This window comes from Bos indicus x Bos taurus, chromosome 17, assembly GCF_003369695.1.
Source record: "Bos indicus x Bos taurus breed Angus x Brahman F1 hybrid chromosome 17, Bos_hybrid_MaternalHap_v2.0, whole genome shotgun sequence".
Taxonomy (NCBI): domain Eukaryota; kingdom Metazoa; phylum Chordata; class Mammalia; order Artiodactyla; family Bovidae; genus Bos; species Bos indicus x Bos taurus.
Genome location: NC_040092.1, coordinates 3382070 through 3402122, shown reverse-complemented (window position 1 = coordinate 3402122; position 20053 = coordinate 3382070). Strand labels below are relative to the sequence as shown.

Sequence of the window (20053 nt, the reverse complement as noted above, 5' to 3'; positions counted from 1 at the left end):
CACCCCCTCCCCGGCTAGTCACCAGCGGCACCTTCAAGTTCTCAGGGGGCGGAGGTGGTGACTCTCCCAAGGAAGCTGCTTCTCACAGAGGCTGCTGTGTGGAGATGGCAGGAGACAGAATCATTGCCGAGGGTTGGGGAGCCGGGCAGCCCTGTCCCAGACCATGACCGCTCTGTTGCCCCCAGAGTTCCAAGGTCCCCCTGAAAGTCTGAACCCGAGGGGCTGCAGGAGAGCTTCACCCTGATGGGCAACACCCAGCCTCCTTGCACCGGACAGTCTAATTCTGTATTTGCAAAGTACTTCCGTGAACAGATGCACGTATCTGTATTTATTTATGTCTGTATTTATTGGCTTGTGAGAAGTCAGGCACAAAACCAGATTATCTTGAAAAAATGAACCATGGCAATTACCCATAAAATGATTGTAGAAAAAAATTGTATTTGCAAGTGATTAAAGATGTTTTAAGGTCTAAGGTTGAGCTGGAAGGGAGCTTAATTAGAATGGTCTCCTCCAACCCTTTTGACTCACACAAGAGAAACCATTTCAGACTCAGAGAGGCCAAGGTAACACAGCACCTCCAGAGCTAACTCTTGGACACAGATTCTTCTGTGGGGCTTGGTGGACGGGGAAGCCTTTGTTCTCTCTTCTCCTCGCAGAGACTATTTCTAGGTGACTTTCCTAGTCCTTGCAAGTGGCCCTGCTAACCGTGGCTTCCTGTGTCTAACGATTAAATCTCGCTCCCTAAATTGCTTTGTTTTGTCTCCCAGGAGGCGCCCATCTTTCCGGTTGGTTGAGAAAACTGGGCGGTCTGGTCCGGGTCCCGCGGCCGCGCCCCCTCTGAGCAGGCGGGCAGAGAACAGCTGACTGCTCACGTGACTGTCCCAGCTCCCAGTCCCGTTCTCCTGTCCCAGGCCGGGGTGGGCAGTTTCAGGGGCTCCTTCTGGGAGGGGTAGCAGGTAGGCACCCTAGCCTACCGTGTCTACCGAGGGCATACAGACAGGCGTGGCTGGACAGACTCAGCAGTCAGACGTTCTGCACCCCCATCCAGGGCTCTTCGGGCGGCGGGGAAAGTGTGGCTGGCCGCACTCGCCCCTGCCCCCGCCTCCAGGAAGGCCCGCGCTGCTCTGCCCTTCCTTCCCCTGTTCTTTGGCCTCCCTTTCCCCTCAGCTACAGACCTTTTCCCTTTTCCCTCTGCTGACGTAGCAATGTGCTGCCGGGCGTGGAGGGATTAATCAGTGACAGGAAGCTGCCTCTTTCGGAGCAGTGACCACTGTGGTCAGGAGAGCCTCTCTCTACCCGGCCAGCCCTAGGAGCCTGTCCCGCTCCCCGCCTGCTGTCCACCCCCTGCTCCTGCCATGGGGCACCTCGGGGCCCTCCTCTTCCTGCTGGGGGGCCTGGGAGCGCTAGCCAACATCTGCGGTGAGTAACTGGATCTAACCTGGAGAGAGGACCATCTTGTCCCAGCCCCTCATTATACAAGGGGAGAAACCAAGGCTCGGATGTGTGTTTGGGGGGTGACTTAGCCGCCCCTCGGGGCTCCCACGGCAGTTTGGACTTCCCTGAACCTCAACGCGTTTAGCGCGCTGTGTTGAGATGAACTCTACGTCTGACTTGCTACCAGACAAGATCGCTTCCATGACATCAGTCATTTGTTGATTATTCATTCAGTAAATGTTGACCGAGCCTTCGCTATGCCAAGTGTGGGACTAGGCTTTGGAGAAAAAACAGGGAGCAAGAAAGGGGTCCCAGCCCTGCCCCAGCTAGATAGAGCTTCCGTTCTAGTGAAAGGGACAGTGGTCAAGAGGCGAGTCAGTGCTGGGCTTGGGGGCTGTGGCCAAAGGAAGCCCCCGGCCTGGAGGGAGAGAGCTGGGTGCCGCCAATTCAGGGAGAAAGGGTGGGATTTCCGAGGACCAGGAGGCGATGCAGGAACTGAGACCCAAAGGAGGAAAAGGCGCTGGTGGCGGCGAGGAGAGGAGTGTGGGGGGCAGGGGGGGCCACCCCAGACAGAGGGAAAGTGAGCAGGTGGAGACCCGGGGTGTGAGGACGCCAAGGCATTAGCTTTGCACTCCACATCCAGGGGCCTGCCTGCTCCCCCGGGGGCCTCTCAGGGCCTGTCTGGGAGTCAGAGCACACAGGCTCAGGGCTGCTGACGCCCTGGAGCCCCGCAGGAAACAGAGGCAGGAAGGGAGGCACCCAGCAGCAGGATCTCTTGTGACCCATGGAGAAACCGAGAGGCAGGCTCACTTGTGTCCAGGTGACAGATGAAGCGGTCAAGGGTCATAGGGACCAGGTGACCTGCCTGCCCAAGGCACCTTGGCTTTCCAGGACTTGGCTGGAACTTGGTTCTGAGAACTCCAGGTCAGGGTCTTCCCCTGGCACCAGGAGTCTCTGACCTCTCAAGCCCTTGGCTCTTGGTTCCTGTCCAGACAGTCCCCAGGGGTGACCCAGGACCCTCTGTTGGGTATGAGCCTTTCAACAATTCATCCATAGGCTTGACCCCTTTAGAGTGCTGGGCTGGGTTTGGGGGTACAGCCCACTGCTGCCAGGCCATTTAGTCGCCCCCAGTCTCATTCCCTCACTCGTAAAAGGGGTTGAAAATGCTCCCCGGCCTTCTTCCTGGTGTGACGCAAGCATTTCTGCTCTGCCAGCTTCAAGCCCCGTGTGGTTGTGAATATGACAGGGATGCCAGCACCAGCTCCTGCATGGAATTCCCATTGTCAGAGCCAGTCCTCAGCTGGCAGAACTGGGCGGCCCTGTGAACCCCAGGCCCAGAGGGCAGCGCGCTCACCCAGGCTCACTTTTATTGCCTCGGGGGAATCTGCCCGGCTCCTTCCTGCTGAGACTGAATCGGGTTTACCTGCCTCTCTTTAGAGCACCAGCTTGTCTTCCTGTCTCTCTAATCCCAGAGCTGACTCACCCGCTGGAGGTTGGAGCCCTGGCTTGGGCCAGGGGCTCCCTCTCCGGTTTGAAGAAGAGGGAGAGGAAAAGAGAACTGTGGAAGGACCAATAGGCAGACAGACTGGCTGAAAAATGGAGAGAACGAGATAGATCCAGAGAGAAAGAGAGAGAAATTCCTATAGAAATGGCGGTGGACACACAGAAAGCCACAGAGAAAGAGCAAGGAAAAGAGAAGTACCCTCCCCTCAAGTTCCTTTGCTCCATTCTTGGGGGTGGGGGCAGGTGGGGGGTAGCTGCCCAGCAGCTGGAATCCCCACTGCAATTAGGAGGAAAGAAAGTGAAATCGCAGTCGCTCAGTCGTGTCTTTTGGAAACCATGGACTGTAGCCCGCCAGGCTCCTCTGTCCATGGGATCCTCCAAGCAAGAATACTGGAGTGGGTTGCCATTCCCTTCCTCCAGGGGATCTTCCTGACCCAGGGATGGAACCCGGGTCTCCTGCATTGCAGGCAGATGCTTTACCATCTGAGCCACCATTAACCAATTAGGAGGAAGTAGCTGGCAAAAGTCCAAGGCCACCTGCTCAGCCCAGATCCCGTCCCCAAGGGAGGCCGGCTCCTGTCTGCTGGACTGGGAAATACCCCTGAGGCTTCTGCTTCCCTTGTGGGTGAATCCCAAAGCACACAGATAAATGGCTGCAGACAATGACGATGGCTTTCCAGCAGTTTAGCTCCCGATCTCAGGTCCTTCTCACCTAAACTCAGTTGGCAGGAAAAGCATTATTCTGAGACCTGCCCCCGAGGAAGTTCACCAGACCGCCCCAGTGAGCCAGCGGGCAGCCTGCAGTGTTGTTTTTTTTTTGTAATCGGAATAGAGTTGATGTACAATGTTGTGTTAATTTCTGCTGTACAGCAAAGTTAATGAGTTATGTGTATACCTATGTCCACTTTTTTTTAAAGATTTTTTTTCCCATATAGATCATACAGACTATTGAGTAAAGTTCTCTGTGCTATACAGTAAGTCCTTACTTAGTTATCTGTTTTATATATATACAGACAGAGTAGTATGTACATGGGCTTCCCTGGTGGCTCAGATGGTAAAGGATCTGCCTGCAATGCACGAGACTTGGGTGAGATCCCTGGGTCAGGAAGATCCCCTAGAGAAGGGAATGGCAACCTGCTCCAGTATTCTTGCCTGGAGGATCCCAGGGACAGAGGAGCCTGGCGGGCTACAGTCCATGGGGTTGCAAAGAGGTGGACACGACTGAGTGACTAACGTTTTCAGTGTGTGCATGTCAGTCCCAATCTTCCAGTTTATCCCTCTCTCCCCTTTTCCCCACGGTAACTTTCGTTTTGTTTTCTACATCTGTGAGTCTGTTTATGTTTTGAAAACTGGATCTGTAACCTGTTCCCACGTGGGCCGAAGTTTCTGTAAATGGGTGGGACACGCCCACAGCTTTGAACTTCTGTTTTCTCTTTGCTCCCAGCACCTACATCGCAGGCAGGGCTGGCGTGAGGACCAAGGCGGGTGGGGCGCGGTGCCTGGGGAACCACCCGTCGCTTGGCCAGTCTCTGATGGGCAGAGTGGCTGTCTGGTACCCGCTTCTGCCCTGGGCCCACCACCTCTTTCCTGGCCCACTCCAGCCACTCTTTCGGGATACTGGCTGCCTCTTGTTACAACCAGACTCCCCCATACCAGTCAGGTGTGTGGCCGGTGGCCATAAAGGTGGGGATGTTTATTCCCTGGAAAATACCTTGATAAGGTGCTGCTGTGGCCTCGCCCTGCACCCTCACTTGGCCTCTTCTCTTTCCTAAGAGATAACCGAGGTGGACAGCACGCTGGTGGAGAGGCTGGGCCAGCGCCTCCTGCCCTGGATGGACCGGCTCTCCCCGGAGCAGCTGAACCCCAGTATCTACGTGGGCCTGCGCCTCTCGAGCCTGCAGGCTGGGGCCAAGGAGGCCCACTACCTGCACAGCCTCAAGCTCAGCTACCAGCAGAGCCTCCTGAGGTCCGGCCATGCTCTCTCCTCCTTTCTCCGGGGCAGCCCCTCATCCTAGGAGGCAGGAGACCCGCGCTCCGGTCTGGGCCTGCCTCTGCTTTGTTGGGAGACCTTAGGGCAAGTTTCACCTCCTCTGGGCCTCTCTCCATCTGTGGAGTGGGGTTGATCTGACCGGATTGGAGATCCCAATCCAGGGCCCTTGTGCGGCCTTTGTACCGCCCTCTGCCCGACTGAGGCAGACATCACTAATCCATGGCCGCACTCTTTCACACTGAGCCCAGCGGCAGCATCGGACTATCTGCGCTCCCTTTCCAGGGGCTATTAAGGGGGGAGGGGCTTGTCCTGAGGTCCAGCTTGGGAGTTTGAATGAGGGGTGAAGGGTCAGGACCGTCAGAGAGCGTCTCCTGCTTGGGAAGTGGACGCAGGGCGAGGAGAGGAAGAAAGGGAGGCTTCAGGGGAAGCGTGGCCACAGTGGGGGGGCCAGACAGGTCACTTGGACTCAAGAGCTCTCAGAGTTTGCCCTTGAGTTCAACTTGTCATTTTTATGAAATATGTGTGATGTACACCTCACAACTTACATCGCTGACTACATCTGCTTCTGGCAGGTCTCAGAAACTTTCCAACCACTAGGAATTTTTTTTTCCAGTTTGTCCTATTGGCAGGGAGAGTGCCCCAAGGCAGGCTCACCGGGAAGGCCCTTTCTCACAAAAGTGTTGTTCCCTGGCTTGGTCCTAGGCCTGCCTCCAACAAGGATGACAATGACTCCGAGGCCAAGCCCTCTATGGGCCAGCTGGCCCTCTACCTGCTGGCTCTCCGGGCCAACTGCGAGTTCATCGGAGGCCGCAAGGGGGACAGGCTGGTCTCCCAGCTGAAGCGGTTCCTGGAGGACGAGAAGAGGGCCATCGGTGAGGAGGCGCGGGCTGCCAGGGGCAGGGAGGGCGCATCGGACAGCATCATGGAACGTGCACATCAGCGCTTTGGGTTTTCTCCTCAAGCCTCTTTCCTGCCCTCCGCTCTGCCTGTCTTGATATTTATCGAGGCTTGGGCCTGCTCCAGGGGGAATCCTTAATCAAGCCTTTCCTGCATCCTGCATGCATTCTGTTGGCAAGTCCTGCTGCTCAGCCACCAAGCTTGGTCTGATTATCCTCCTCTGGACAACTGCCCAGCCTCCTTACTCCTTAGCCTCCCTCTGCTTCCTCTCCTGCCTCCTGACTCAACCCGGCCCACACAGAGTGAGCACTTAGAGTATAAACCTAGGAACTGCCCCAGCAGCCCAGCGGTTAAAACTCCACTTTCCAATAGAGGAGGCGTGTACTCACTGCAGATGGTGACTGCAGCCATGAAATTAAAAGACACTTACTCCTTGGAAGGAAAGTTATGACCAACCTAGCCAGCATATTAAAATGCAGAGACGTTACTTTGTCAACAAAGGTCCATCTAGTCAAGGCTATGGTTTTTCCAGTAGTCATGTATGGATGTGAGAGTTGGACTGTGAAAAAGGCTGAGTGCCAAAGAATTGATGCTTTTGAACTGTGGTGTTGGAGAAGACTTGAGAGTCCCATGGACTGCAAGGAGATCCAACCAGCCCATCCTAAAGGAGATCAGTCCTGGGTGTTCATTGGAAGGACTGATGCTGAAGCTGAAACTTCAATACTTTGGCCACCTCATGTGAAGAGTTGACTCATTGGAAAAGACCCTGATGCTGGGAGGGATTGGGGGCAGGAGGAGGATGAGATGGCTGGATGGCATCACCAACTCAATAGACATGAGTTTGGGTAAACTGCGGGAGTTGGTGATGGACAGGGAGGCCTGGTGTGCTGCGATTCATGGGGTCGCAAAGAGTCGGACACAGCTGAGCGACTGAATTGAACTGAACTGAGGAACTATGTTCTCACATACCACGAGGTGTGGCCAAAAAAATTTTTTTTTACTAAAATAAATATACATTTGATCCTGTTAGTGCTGCGTAAACCCTGCAGGAGCTGCTCGCTGCTGTGCTCACAGCCCTCAAGCTCAGTCTGTCTGCCTATTTCTCCTCTGCAGACCCTGCCCAGCCACTTGTCCGCCCCTCTGTGGGCTCTCGTCACCCCGGCCATATCTCTCAGCTCACCTTGCAAACCAGGGTCTTGACAGATCCAGGGAACCCCCTATCTGGAAGGTTTCCTTCCGCTTCTAGCTCACTCCTGTGGGCCTCTGCCTCCCTCCCTCCCTCCCCTGGGTCACTGCCTCAGAGAGAATCCTGCCCCGGCTCCCCAGCTATTCAGAGACCTCTGTTATTCAGCCCCTTGGACCTCAGTACACGATTCAGTTATAATCATGGTCTCATGAGCATGGCAGCCAGCCCTCTCAGCGGCTCAGAATTCACAGGGAGAATTCAGGTGGGAGAGCAATTGCATATCCCTGAGGCAGAGGCGAGGTTGTGCCCACACCCCACCAGCAGAGGGCAGCACTCAGCATTTCCTCCCTCCCCAGGCAGACCCCACCCCACTGCAGTTCAGTTCAGTTGCTCAGTCGTGTCCCACTCTTTGTGACCCAATGGACTGCAGCACACCAGGCTTCCCTGTCCATCAACAACTCCTGGAGTTGAGTCAAACTCATGTCCATTGGGTCGGTGATGCCATCTAATCATCTCATTCTCTGTCTTTCCCTTCTCCTCCCGCCTTCAATCTTTCCCAGCATCAGGGTCTTTTCCAGTGAGTCAGTCCTTCGCATCAGATGGCCAAAGTGTTGGAGTTTCAGCTTCAGCATCAGTCCTTCCAATGAATATTCAGGACTGATCTCCTTTAGGATGGACTGGTTGGATCTCCTTGCAGTCCAAGGGTCTTCTCCAACACCACAGTTCAAAAGCATCAGTTCTTCGGTGCTCAGCTTTCTTTATAGAAACCACCACAACCCCCAGGGAAATCTTCTCTCCTATGGCTTCTAGGAAAAACTGCCACACCAGATTTCTACTTGGACACCTAAAAAGTTAAAGTGGCTTGATAAACAACACAGGCTGATTTTTTCCCTAAAGAAGCAGCAATTGATCTCACCTAGACTTGTTATTCCCCTGCTTCTGGGGGCCCAGGGAGAAGGCAAACTTTTGTTCGGAAAACGAGAACAGCCAGCCGCATACTGACATGTCGCTGCCTGAGCTGGGTTTGAGCAAGTCCTCAGCTAGCACTGGCTGCGCTGTGCTTGGCCTGTCATCACCGTTCACACCTCCGGGCACAGTGCCTGACACTCAGTGGTGTCTCAGCAAGTATGAGTCAAGCGGGTGAAGAAAAGAAGGGTCCCTGATAGCTCAGTTGATAAAGAATCCGCTCGCAATGCAGGAGACCCCGGTTCGATCCCTGGGTTGGGAAGATCCCTGGAAAAGGGAAAGCCTGCCCACTCCAGTATTCTGGCCTGGAGAATCCCATGGAGGGTATAGTCTATGGGGTTGCAAAGAGTTGGACACGACTGAGCGACTTTCACTTTCACCACCCAAAGGAGGGTGTCAGGGTGCTGGCAGGTGGCTGGTTGCTGGGAGGGGCAAGCGTGACGCTCCCACCCCGTGGTTTTTTTGCTCCCAGGGCACAACCACCAGGGTCACCCCCGCACCAGCTACTACCAGTACAGCCTGGGCATCCTGGCCCTGTGTGTCCACCAGAAGCGAGTCCACGACAGTGTGGTGGGCAAGCTCCTGTACGCCGTGGAACACAAGCCGCATCTCCTGCAGGACCACGTCTCTGTGGGTGAGTGGGCTGCACCCTGAAGGCCAGGCTGGCGCCCCTGCAGCCCCTGGCCCCAGGCTCACCTTTCCTTGGGACCCCTCCTCTCGGGTCCATTAGGAGGCGGAATGAGGGCTCACTGTGGTGCAGGGTCTGTGAGTCAACTCTCCTCCCCGCATCCTCCACCACACTCTTACTGCAGGGCACCCCGGGCAGCTCAGCTGGCCTTTCTAGCTCAGCTTCTCTGGTAAAATAACCCCCGCAGCAGCATCTCAGTAAGAGATGTCTGGTTTTTTTTAATTAATTAATTTTAATTGGAGACTATTTACAATATTGTAGTGGGTTTTGCCATACATTGACATGAATCAGCCATGGGTGTACATGTGTCCCCATCCTGAATCCCCTTCCCACCTCCCTCCCCAATCCATCCCTCAGGGTTGTCCCAGTGCACTGGCCCTGAGCGCCCTGCCTCATGCAAGGAGATGTCTAATAAGTAAAGGATATAGCATGGCGCCCAGCATGGAGAAAGTGCTAGACACACAGCTATGATGTTCTCATCGAATAATCTGGGAAGGGACAAAACAACCAAAAATGAACCAGGAGGCCTGAGACCTGGATTCCAGATCTGCTTCCTTCCTGTGTGACGTGGGTCTCCAGGGCCCTCTCTTGCCCTGGTGCATCTCCCACTAACAGGGGACAGAGTTAAGCAGGGTCAGCCCAGGGAAGGACCTCGGGGTAATGGGCAGCCCCGGGAGGGCTGGAGGAAGGGGAGCAATAGGGTCAGAGCAGCATTTTAAAGTTTCCACCAGCTAGGGGGAACAACTCAGCCCAGTCTGCCCAGTTCCCAGGATGGCAAACTGGGATGGTCAGTCACTGGATAGAGGTCAGTGAGAGAGACTGGGGGAGGGAGGGTCAAGAGGACCTTATCCTACACCACTCGCTTGCAAACCTGCCTGCACTTTAGAATTACCAGGGGAGTTTTTTTGTTTGTTCATTTGTGGTTTTTTGTTTTTTGGGGGTGGGGGGGGGCCATACCGCACAGCTTTTGGAAACTTAGTTTCCCCAACCACGAAATTAAAAGATGCTTGCTCCTTGGAAGAAAAGCTATGACAAACCTAGGCAGTGTATGAAAAAGCAAAGACATCACTTTGTCCCCTGCAGACACCATGGCCATGGCAGGCATGGCCTTCTCCTGTCTGGAGCTGTCCAACCTCAACCCCAAGCAGAGAAACCGGATCAACCTGGCCCTCAAGAGAGTGCAAGAGAAGATCCTGAAGGCCCAGACCCCAGAGGGCTACTTCGGGAATGTCTACAGCACCCCTCTGGCTTTGCAGGTGGGGAAGAGACTCCGGGGCCATGCTCTACCCTAGTGGCTGGAGGGAAGTGGACCAGCCAGGGGCTGGAAGACCCGGCCCCTCTGACCCCCCTCCTCCTTCTCTTCCCCATTCTGTCCCCAGTTGCTGATGGGCTCCCTCAGGCCCTCGGTGGAGCTGGGCACAGCCTGCCTTAAAGCCAAGGCTGCTCTGCAGGCCAGCCTACAGCACAAGACCTTCCAGAACCCTCTCATGATCTCTCAGCTGCTGCCTGTCCTGAACCAGAAGAGCTATGTGGATCTCATCTCCCCAGACTGCCAGGCTCCAAGAGGTAGCTGGCTTTTCACAAAAGCCCCACTCTTTTCAATCTGCATTGAAGTCGCCCTGTCCCAGTGGGGGTGGGGGGGATCTTGCTCCATCTTGATTTGCTGAGTCAGCAGGGGTTTGCAGGTGTGCGTGGGACACACCTGCAGCTAAGATGCCTTCACAGGTTCTAGACGCTCAGTATGGGGAGGGAGACCCCAAACGGTGAGCTCTGGGCCTGCTGTGACTCTTCAGCCCCTTGTGTGATGCCCAGTACAGAAATGTTTGAATGAATGAATGAATGGATGGATGAATAGATGGATGGATGGATGGGTGCATAGATGGATGGATGGGTGGGTGGATGGATGGGTGAATAGATGGATGGAGGGATGGATGGATGGATGGATGGATGGGTGGATGGATGGGTGAATAGATGGATGGATGGATGGATAGATGGGTGAATGGATGGATGGATGAATAGATGGATGGATGGATGGATGAATAGATGAATGGATGGATGGGTGCATAGATGGATGGATGGGTGAATAGATGGATGGAGGGATGGATGGGTGGGTGCATAGATGAATGGATGGATGGATGGGTGAATGGATGGATGGATTAATAGATGGATGGATGGATGGATGAATAAATGGATGGATGGATGGATGAATAGATGGATGGATGGATGGATGAATAGATGAATGGATGGATGGGTGGATGAATAGATGGATGGATGGATGGATGGGTGAATGGATGGATGGGTGGATGAATAGATGGATGGATGGATGGATGAATAGATGGATAGATGGATGAATAGATGGGTGGATGGATGGATGGGGAGAGACATTAGCTCCCCAGCTAACATTTTGATTAGCTCCCAACCTCATAATGACTCCCTGAATTATGAAGTTAGCTGCCTGAATCAGGGCTTCATCTGAGGGAGGAACTAGGGTTGGTGGGTGGGATTTGCCAGTGGAGAAGAGAGGCAGAAGGCAGAGTGGGGAGGGGGCATCAAGGGCAAAGGCTCAGAGGCGTACAGTCTGGAATTGAGGGGAGGGTCTCACTGCAGCGTGGGGTCTGGGAGGATGAGCTGGAGTGGCAGGAAGGCAGGAGGATGAAAAGGAGGGGATCCCTCAGAAGTAACGGAGGATGACATGAACAGATGTATGTTCTAGTTAACAACCCCCGGGGCTGCTAGGGGGGCAGGTAGGTGGGAGGGGGACACTGGAGCAGAGAAACCAGTGAGGGGCCTGAGCTTGGGTGGTGGGGGATGTGGGAGCTGAGGGGCTGGGGAGGCTGGGAAAGCAGCTGGATGGTATTGGTGGTGGTATTGACGGGGAGGGGACCCAGGGGAAGGAGGAGGTCCCAGTGGGCTGCAGTGTCTTCCTGGAAAGAAAGGAGGACTAAGGCCTGGCCCCCTACCCTCAAAGTGGCTGCCCCTTCCCCTCTCCCTGGCTCAGCCCTGTTGGAACCGGCTCTGGAGACCCCGCCACAGGCCAAAGTCCCGAAGTTCATTGACGTCTTGCTGAAGGTCTCCGGCATCTCCCCTTCATACAGACACTCTGTCTCTGTCCCTGCTGGCTCCTCCCTGGAAGACATCCTGAAGAACGCCCAGGAGCATGGAAGATTCAGGTGAGACCTCCCCACCTCCCGGCCCTCGCCTGACCCGACCTGGCATCCCCCGAAACAGGACTCAGTGAGGCAGGGGATGGAGACAGGGCTCCCTCGGGAGAGGCCCAGGCTTTCTCCCACCTGCTGCGCCCCCGGCGCCCCCATGCTGTGGTGGAAACAGGCGTCAGGGTTGGGAGAGCAGGCTCCCAAGGCAGACCCTGGAATCCCAGCTCTCCAGCTGGGGACCAGGCCAGATGCCTTCCCTGCAGCTCATGAGGACGGCATGGTGCCCCTCACCTCCCACCCGCCAGGGCCCGTTCGGGAGCTAGGGCATGAGGGCACAGACAGGACATGGTATTAACACATGCTTTTTGTGCACAGGGTCACGCACTTAGTAAGTGCTCAACACAGGCTAGCTTTCAGAAGGATGAGACTTTTTAGTATCAAACGATCCTGGTCCGATCCCTGTGATGAAGGAGTCACCTGGCCAAGCCTTCTGCAGAGTGTGGTGGGACAATGGCCTTCCTCTTGCTTCTCACCCTGAGATGGGATGGATCTGAGATGAGTGTTTCCAGAGCGCTGCTCTGGGCCCCGCCGTGTCCACACCTGAATAAGATGGGAGGGGTCCCCGGCGGGGATCCGGCCCAGAGGATGAGTGCCTCCCAGCGGACCTCGTGGCCTGCAGTGCGCTGATGGCCGCGTCGCGGGGCCCACACACACCGGGTGCCCTTGGCAGGCTCTGGGATCACCTAGCAGACGTGCATACTCAGTCACTCAGGCGTGTCTGACTCTTTGGCGACCCCATGGACGGTAGCCCGCCAGGCTCCTCTGTCCGTGGGATTTCTCAGGCAAGAATACTGGAGTGGGTTGCCATTTCCTTCTCCAGGGGATCTTCCTAATGCAGGGATCGAAGCCGCATCTCTTACATCTCCTGCAATTGGCAGGCAAATTCCTTATCACTGAGCCACCTGGGATTACCAAGGTCGTGTTTGGACATTGTCATCAAAATGGAAAAAAAAATTGAACTTTTTTTTTTGGCCACACCACAGCATGTGGGATCTTAGTTTCCATAGCAGAGTCGAACCCACACTCCCTTGCAGTATAAGCGAAGAGTCTCAACCACGGACCACCAGGGAAGTCCCAACTTGGACAGTTTTATTCAGAACTGCAGGACCTCTGAGAAAATGTGAGGGATACCAATCTGAGAAATGATTCTCTTGGTGGTAGAGAGGGTGCCTGAGCTGGGTTCAGGGGCCAGAAGGGAGGCATGTTCGAGGCACATGAGTGCACGGCAGAGAAAGCCGGACTCTGGAAGGAGAGAGAGGAAGAGACAGGCGGCGAGGAAGAGACAGAAAGAGGGGAGAGAGCAATGGAGTGAGGCAGGCCAGCAGCGCTCTGGGCAGCCACATGGCCCCCGAGACCTGGGTACGGGCTGCTCCCTAAAACCTTCCCTTTGACCAGGTCACCCTGAGGGCATTTCTGTTTCTTAAAACTATGAAAACCCTCCATCTCCAAGGCCAATGCTACTGATAAGGAGAGAGGACAGCCACAGCATTTGAAGAGAGTCATTTTGGCAGCCGTGTCCATGCTCAGGAAGGGGTGGTGTGGAGTGTCTTGGTTGCAAAGGCCAGGAATCTAATCCAAGCCTTTCTAGTAGCAGGCAGCATGGGGTGTGTAGACTCAGAGGGAAGACTGAGCAGCCCAGCTGAGAGAATGGGGGTGCCCCTGAGCCACAGAGGGGGCTTCCCTGGTGGCTCAGTGGTAAAAAAAAAAAAAAACCGCCTGCCAATGCAGGAGACTCGGGTTCGATCTCTGGGTCGGGAAGATCCCCTGGAGGAGGAAATGGCAACCCACTCTAGTACTTTTCCCTGGGAAATGCCATGGACAGAGGAGCCTTTCGAGTTACAGTCCATGGAATCCCCAAAGAGCCTGACACGACTTAGCGACTAAACAACAACTGAGCCACGAAAACGCCACTGGTGTCTCTGCCTCTGTCTCACCTGCTCTACTTCTTCCTCCTGCTGGCCTCACTCTGGGCGTGGGCAGCTTCTGATTCTCACCCTGCTGCAAGGTCAGCCCCCAGAGTGGGAGGTGTCTAGGGGGCTGGAGAGGAGGCGTGGAGGAAGGGCGCCTGGTGAGGCTGCCCAGGAAGGGCTTGGCCAGTACTGCCCTGAAAGTGAGGGCAAGGTTTGTTTTCTGTGAGTGGTTCAGCTTCTGCCCTTGGGTCGACGGGAGCAAAAGTCACCTTTTCTTTCTCTTTGTCTGTCCCTTTGGTAGGTTTAGAACACAGGCCTCCCTGTCTGGCCCCTTCCTGACCTCCGTGCTGGGGAGAAAGGCTGGGGAACGTGAGTTCTGGCAGGTCCTCCGAGATCCTGACACCCCCTTGCAGCAAGGTGAGTCTGGTGGCCAGCCCCCTGCGCACGAGTTCCCCAGCCCAGCCCTGTCCCAGAACCCAGGCTTCGTCAACTCACCCCAGCTTTCCCCCAGAACCTTCCTGGTGCTCAGCCTCAGGTCACCGCTGACACTCAAGCTTGCATATAATACATTTAACTGTATTCTTAAGAACTTTTGTGTATGTCACTGTGGCAACTCTCGGAAAGCAGATAGGCAAAAAAGAAGAAATTTAAAATTGCCCACAATCCACTACCCAGCGATTAACTTTTTTTTTTTTTAACTTCTGGTATATTTTCTTCCAGGTAATTTAAAAAAATATGTACATATGTTTTTTCGTGAAAATGAAGCCATACTCTATAGCAGTGCTGTCCCATAGAAAAAAAAATGTGAGCCTCGTCACATGTAATCCTAAATTCTGTAGTTGATCAAACTAACATTAACAATACATGTTATTTAATCCAGTACATCCAATATCATTCCAAGATGTAATCAACGCAAAATTATTGATGACATATTTTGCATCTTTCTTTGGTTCCTTTCCAGTGCTCAGTAGATACATGTGGCTAATGGCTGGCGTATTGAATGGCACAACTCGATACACGTTTTGCAGTTTATCTTTTTCATCCTTAACATATGGTAGCCATCTTTCTATGCGGGTATATGCAGATCTTCCCCTTTCTTTGTAATAGCCACATAGGCCATATCATCCAGCAGGGTGCTTTGGGCTGCAAGGAACAGTAATGTGACACGAACTAGCTTCCACGATGCAGCTTTCATTGGCTCATCTCTTGGCTCCTGTGACCAGATTCCAGTGGGAGTAAGGATTTCAGGCCCAGCCCCACCTCCCTGCGACCCTCCTCCTCTCTTTGCTGGCTTCCTCCTCCAGAGAAGCTGCTCGGTGTCTTCCCGGGGCTGCTCCCTTTTGTGAGGCAGGAAACTTGTCTGTGAATTGCCCAGCACACGTCTCCTGGCATCCTGAAGGCGGACTTGGGATTCAGGCGCGTTCCTAGACCCTTCCCTGTTGCCAGGAGACGCCCCTCTGCACCCATCACTGACTAGAGAGAAGGGACCGTCGCAAAGCCTGGCTTGCCAGTCAGGGCCCAGCCCCAGTGTGGAGTGGGATGGGTGGATCGCAGCTTATCAACTCCCGCTGGGCCTTTAGCGCATCTCCAGTTTTAACGCCCCACGCCATCATAGCATCCCTGAGCATCAGCCCTATCACTGGACAAACTCTTAAGGATCATCTGTCCCCGCTCCTGGTATCTGGGACTTCTAGGGGGCACTTGCCATGTGCCAGGGGATTGGGCCATGTGCTTTACAGAAGGTGGGACTGACTGAGGGAGCCTAGTAAAAAGCCATCTTTCTCCCTGCCTGGCTTCTGGAAAAATTGAGAAATAAAACCAAGAGGCGACAGATGGAGAGACCGGATCTGGCCTCTATTACCGATAAAGGCTGGATTGAGGAGGTAGCCGAGGGGGAGAGCCTGATGGACTCAGCCACAAGGCAGACGTGGGCGGTGGTGTCCTCTACCTCCCCCACCCGGCCCCCCGGTCCAGCAGGAGGCCCGCTCCCCTGGGAAAAAGGAGGCTGGGTTGTTGGTATCATGACTACCCTCGTTTTAGAAATGGGAGCACCAGTGCTCGGAGAGGTTACATAAGCTGCCCAGAACCACACCCCTATGAGTACAGAGCTGGGGCTTGAACCCCGGAGTCTGCTGGAGCCTGGATGGTGCCTCGTGAGTGAAGGCTGACTTCCCTCGTGGTCCTACTTCTCCCCAGACCTCCCCGAGCAGGTCCCTCTTCTGGATGGCTCCTCGGGGGGACCGTGAAGACGGTGACCCTGCCCATCAGTGTTGTCAGGGTCTCTGGTTCCTTTGGCCCCATGATGGTTATTAGGGTGCCATCTCATGCCCTCCCACCTCCCTGGGGGGTACGCCATTGCAAAGTGAGCCTGTGGGTCTCAGCGACCCTGAGGTCACACTGAGTTCAGAGTCTCCAGACTGGCTCTGCACAGAACCTGGGTTTCCCACCACCGAGCCCTGAGCCCATTTTACAGGGCAGGGGTCTAGAAGGTGAGGTCAGGATGGGGTACACTCTGCCCTGTTAACCCCCACCCCCCAACCTCTTTCTGCAGGTATTGCTGACTACAGACCCAAGGATGGAGAGACCATCGAGCTGAGGCTGGTTGGCTGGTAGCCCCCCAGGCTCACCCACGCCGCTGCCTCCCACACTTCCTGTCTCCCACCCTCCCTCCAGACACCCCGGTAATGGGCGCACGCCTGATCCTGCTGCCTTCTCTTACACACTTGTCCCTGGATCCCACAGCCGCCAGCCCTGCGGGAGTCCTAAACCACCGCCCACCTGGAGCAGGGAGCCCAGCACCTCCCCGAGGAGGTCTGTCTGCCTGGGTCTGGTCCCACCTGGCCCGGCGGGTGTCCCGAGAAGGTCACTCACAGGCCGGAGGGCGTAAACGTCTCGGACTCCTCCCCGGCCGCCTCGTGAGTACCGCTCGCTCTGCGATGGGGGTCGCTTGAGGACAGCCCTGCGGCCCTGACCCTAGCTCTCCACTCTGTCGTCCAGGCTGCCGCCCCAGAGCCGGCTGCGTTGTAGCGGCTGGTGAGGGTTTCTGCAGAGCTCTCAGCTCACCTCTAGAAGGATTAAAGAGTTGGTTGTGCACGTGGCCCAGCGTCCTGATGCCTTGAGCTTGGAGTCAGTGCAGGTGCCAGGAACAGAGGAGGGGGGACAGCCCCGTGGGCAGCAGAGGAGGGTGAGCGAGCATCCTTCTGGGTCCTGGGGGACCAAGGCTGGTGGTGGTGATGCAGAGGAGGGGGGACAGCCCCGTGGGCAGCAGAGGAGGGTGAGCGAGCATCCTTCTGGGTCCTGGGGGACCGAGGCTGGTGGTGGTGACGCAGATTCCTGTTTAGGAGTGTGTATTTGCTAGATGCTTTCTTGCACAACTCTGAGGTTGGATGTTTCTCTTTTCCTCTCTGCTTTCAGATGAGGAAATCAGTGCCTCAGAGAGGGAGAGTGACTTGCCCGAAGTGGCCCGGGCCTGGGGTGTGGGCTGGTGATTTAGGAGACAGACCTGGGGAGGCCTCCAGGCTCTTCCACGCAAACACTGAAAACCAGGGCCCTCAAAGATTGTGTTGACTTAAAAAAAAAAAAAGCGTAACATGAGAGTAGGGAGTTAAGTTTTATTTGGGGCAAAATGGAGACTATGGCCTGGGAGGCAGAATTTTAGATAGCTCTGAGAAACTGCTCCAAAGAGGTGGGGGGGGGGGGTCAGTATATATGTATGTGATTTTAGTGAAGGAGTTATGTGCGGTCAAGCACACATTTTAGGAGAAGCTTCCTGCTCATCTTGTGAAGGTTACTGCTGACCACAAGGAGCAGATGGCTCCATTACTGATGTTAGTGCTTTTCCAGATATGAGAAGATGCAAGAATTAGGCTCATAAAATCTCCTGAAAATATCCACCTGGTGGCGTGTTCTTCCAGGTTTTCCCAGAGCACAGAGTACCTCGTTCTCGATCTCCACCTTGAACTCCTTTCAGGGTGTGTTAAGGTCAGTGCCTGCAGTGGCTAGTGACTTAATCCTTGTAGAGGCAGAGGGCGACTGACACTTTTTAGCTGGCAATGGCTGGGATTACACGGCAGAGTCCAAATTCAGCTGGAGGCCCAGGACCCCCGAGCTTCTCCTCAGAGGACGGTCAGGGCCTCAGCTGCCAGTGGGGTGGCGACCCTGCCTGTCAGTGGGAAGGGCTGGGTTCTGGGTTCCCCTCTGAAAAGTGGGGTTCTAGCCAGGGAGGCACCCCGTTAGCCCCCTTGCACCAAGGTTAGGAAGGAGGTCCCTGGGAGGGACCCTCTGCCTGCACATCAGGTTTTACCGTGACTCTCACTGAGTCGGCAACACCGTAGATTAAACACGTGCTTCTTCCTCCAGTCCAGGGTCTGGGCAGGTGAGGGAGGTAGGCAATTTAAAAAATGCTTTGAAGGGACTTCCCTGGTGGTCCAATGGTTAGGACTTCGCCTTCCAATGCAGGGGGTGCAGGTTTGATCCCTGACCAGGGAACTAAGATCCCACATGCCTTGTGGTCAAAAAGCCAAATCATACTACAGAAGCAACATCGTAACAGATGCAATAAAGACTTTTTAAAGTAGTCCATATCAGAAAAAATCTTTAAAAAATAGAAACTGCCTTGATATTGAGACAAACATCAAAGGATCTGAAAGCCACAGGAAAACAGGACCTCTGTGTTCAAGGTGAAATGTCCACGCCCAGACCCCCAGAGCGCTGGTCCCCCTGCCCGCCTTGATCTAGGCCAAGGGTGCTCCAGAGAGGGATTGGGGACCAGCCCTGTGACCCCTTCACAGTAAGGTGAAGGCTCAGAGAGGGCTGCGGCTTGCCTCAGGTCACACAGCCTGGGGGTGGCAGAGCCAAGATCCTCACCCACTGACCCCAGCCCTTGCCCCTGAACCACCTCGTTGCCCCCCACCCCCACCCCAGGAAGCCAGGGCCCCTCCCATGGCGGGGGTGCTGGCTGGGGCGGGTCCCAGGCGAGGCTATGGGTGGGGGGTTGATGTAAAGGACCCTCGGTGGTCCAGGATCTGGATGTGGTCCTCCCCCCCCCCCCCTGCCGAGGGACTTAGTCGGGTGTGTTTGGCTCTAAGAAGCAGGAAGCTATTGAATCCTGCTCCAATCAAAGGATGTTTGCTGGGAAGGCTCAGCCCACCAAGTGAGGGCTGCAGAGGTGGGGGCAGGGCAGTGGAAGCCCGGAAGCTTGGCTCCCTGCCCCGCACCCACTCAGGCCCTCTCCTGGCCTCCCCCTTGACCAGCTTCCTCTGAACGTGGTAAGTTTGCCAGCCCCCTTTTATTTTCTCAGCCTGTGTCCCAAAGCTTGGGGAGGGGTCCGACCAGCACAGCCGACTTCTGGGCACTGGGTCAGGTGTCTAGTCTGGCTCCATCTGCAGGGACCCTGAGAGGGGGTGGGTGAGGACAGTCATGTCCACAGTAAGGATCTGATGGGGACTTCCCTGGCTGTCCAGTGGTTCAGACTCTGCACTTGCACTGCATGGGTCGTGGGTTCGATCCCTGGTCGAGGCCAAAAAGTGAAAAAAGAAAAAGAACTGTCGTAAGCAGAGGCCCTCCTTGGGAATGGGGCCCAGGTTCGTGTCTGACCCACGTTTAGAGCTGTGTGACTGCAGACAAGCCACATCCCCTCGCGCCGCATGTTCCCTAACCCGCAGCTGTGGGCAGGCACCTTGGATCAAGCCTGTGAACCCACGTCAGATCACAGACAGGAAGGCTGAGGCCCCGCAGCGAAGTGACTGGGCTGGAGACATGCAGAGACCTGTCCCACAGCCTCTGCAGCCCAGTTGCTGGAAATGGTGCTTCTTCCCTCCTGTGCCCTCAGGGTCCCTCGCCGAATCACCTGCTTCCCGCAGCAGCTGGGGTAGGGGGGTAGGGGGTTAAGGGATGGGGGTTAGGGGGTGGACACCCCAAGGAAAGTACTCAGACTTGAGGGCTCTGGGAGCCTGTGGGCAGGGCAGGCTCCTCAGGGCTGGTCTGGGTTTTGGAGGGGGCAAGGAGTGCGAAGGAGCCCCTGCTGTGTTCTGTGAAGCTAAGCGCACCCCCTCATTCTTCAACGAGTGGAATATCCTGTAGAGAGCCTTGCTGCCTGCAGGTCAAAGCAGGTTAAAAACTAGGGCTCAGGACCTGGACAGACCTGGTCTGAATCCACCCCTACCACCCCAGCAGCATGAGGCCCTCCCCCTTGCCCCCACTCCCACCCCAGGGTGTACCGCTTTCTCCCTCCCACCAATCCTCTTTCCTCTTAGCTCACCTCTC

General features: G+C 55.3%; 1 protein-coding gene across 3 annotated transcripts; it reads left to right on the top strand.

Annotated features, from left to right (window-relative positions):
• The first annotated feature begins 879 nt into the window (after positions 1–879).
• TCN2 (transcobalamin 2) lies at positions 880–16887 on the top strand. Of its 3 annotated transcripts, none has more exons than XR_003515160.1 (9): positions 880–1419; positions 4711–4903; positions 5630–5799; positions 8449–8610; positions 9748–9920; positions 10044–10230; positions 11663–11834; positions 12195–14206; positions 16341–16887. XR_003515160.1 is itself a non-coding variant. In XM_027566301.1 (9 exons), the coding sequence occupies exons 1-9, from the start codon at positions 1356–1358 to the stop codon at positions 16400–16402; spliced, it is 1299 nt and encodes a 432-aa protein (XP_027422102.1). In that variant the 5' UTR covers positions 887–1355; the 3' UTR covers positions 16403–16887. The 3 variants fall into 3 exon arrangements, 2 of the variants coding, with proteins under 2 accessions (XP_027422102.1, XP_027422104.1); XM_027566301.1 differs by having other exon boundaries at positions 887–1419; positions 14091–14206; XM_027566303.1 differs by lacking the exon at positions 880–1419 and adding an exon at positions 4272–4597 and having other exon boundaries at positions 14091–14206.
• Positions 16888–20053: the final 3166 nt, after the last annotated feature.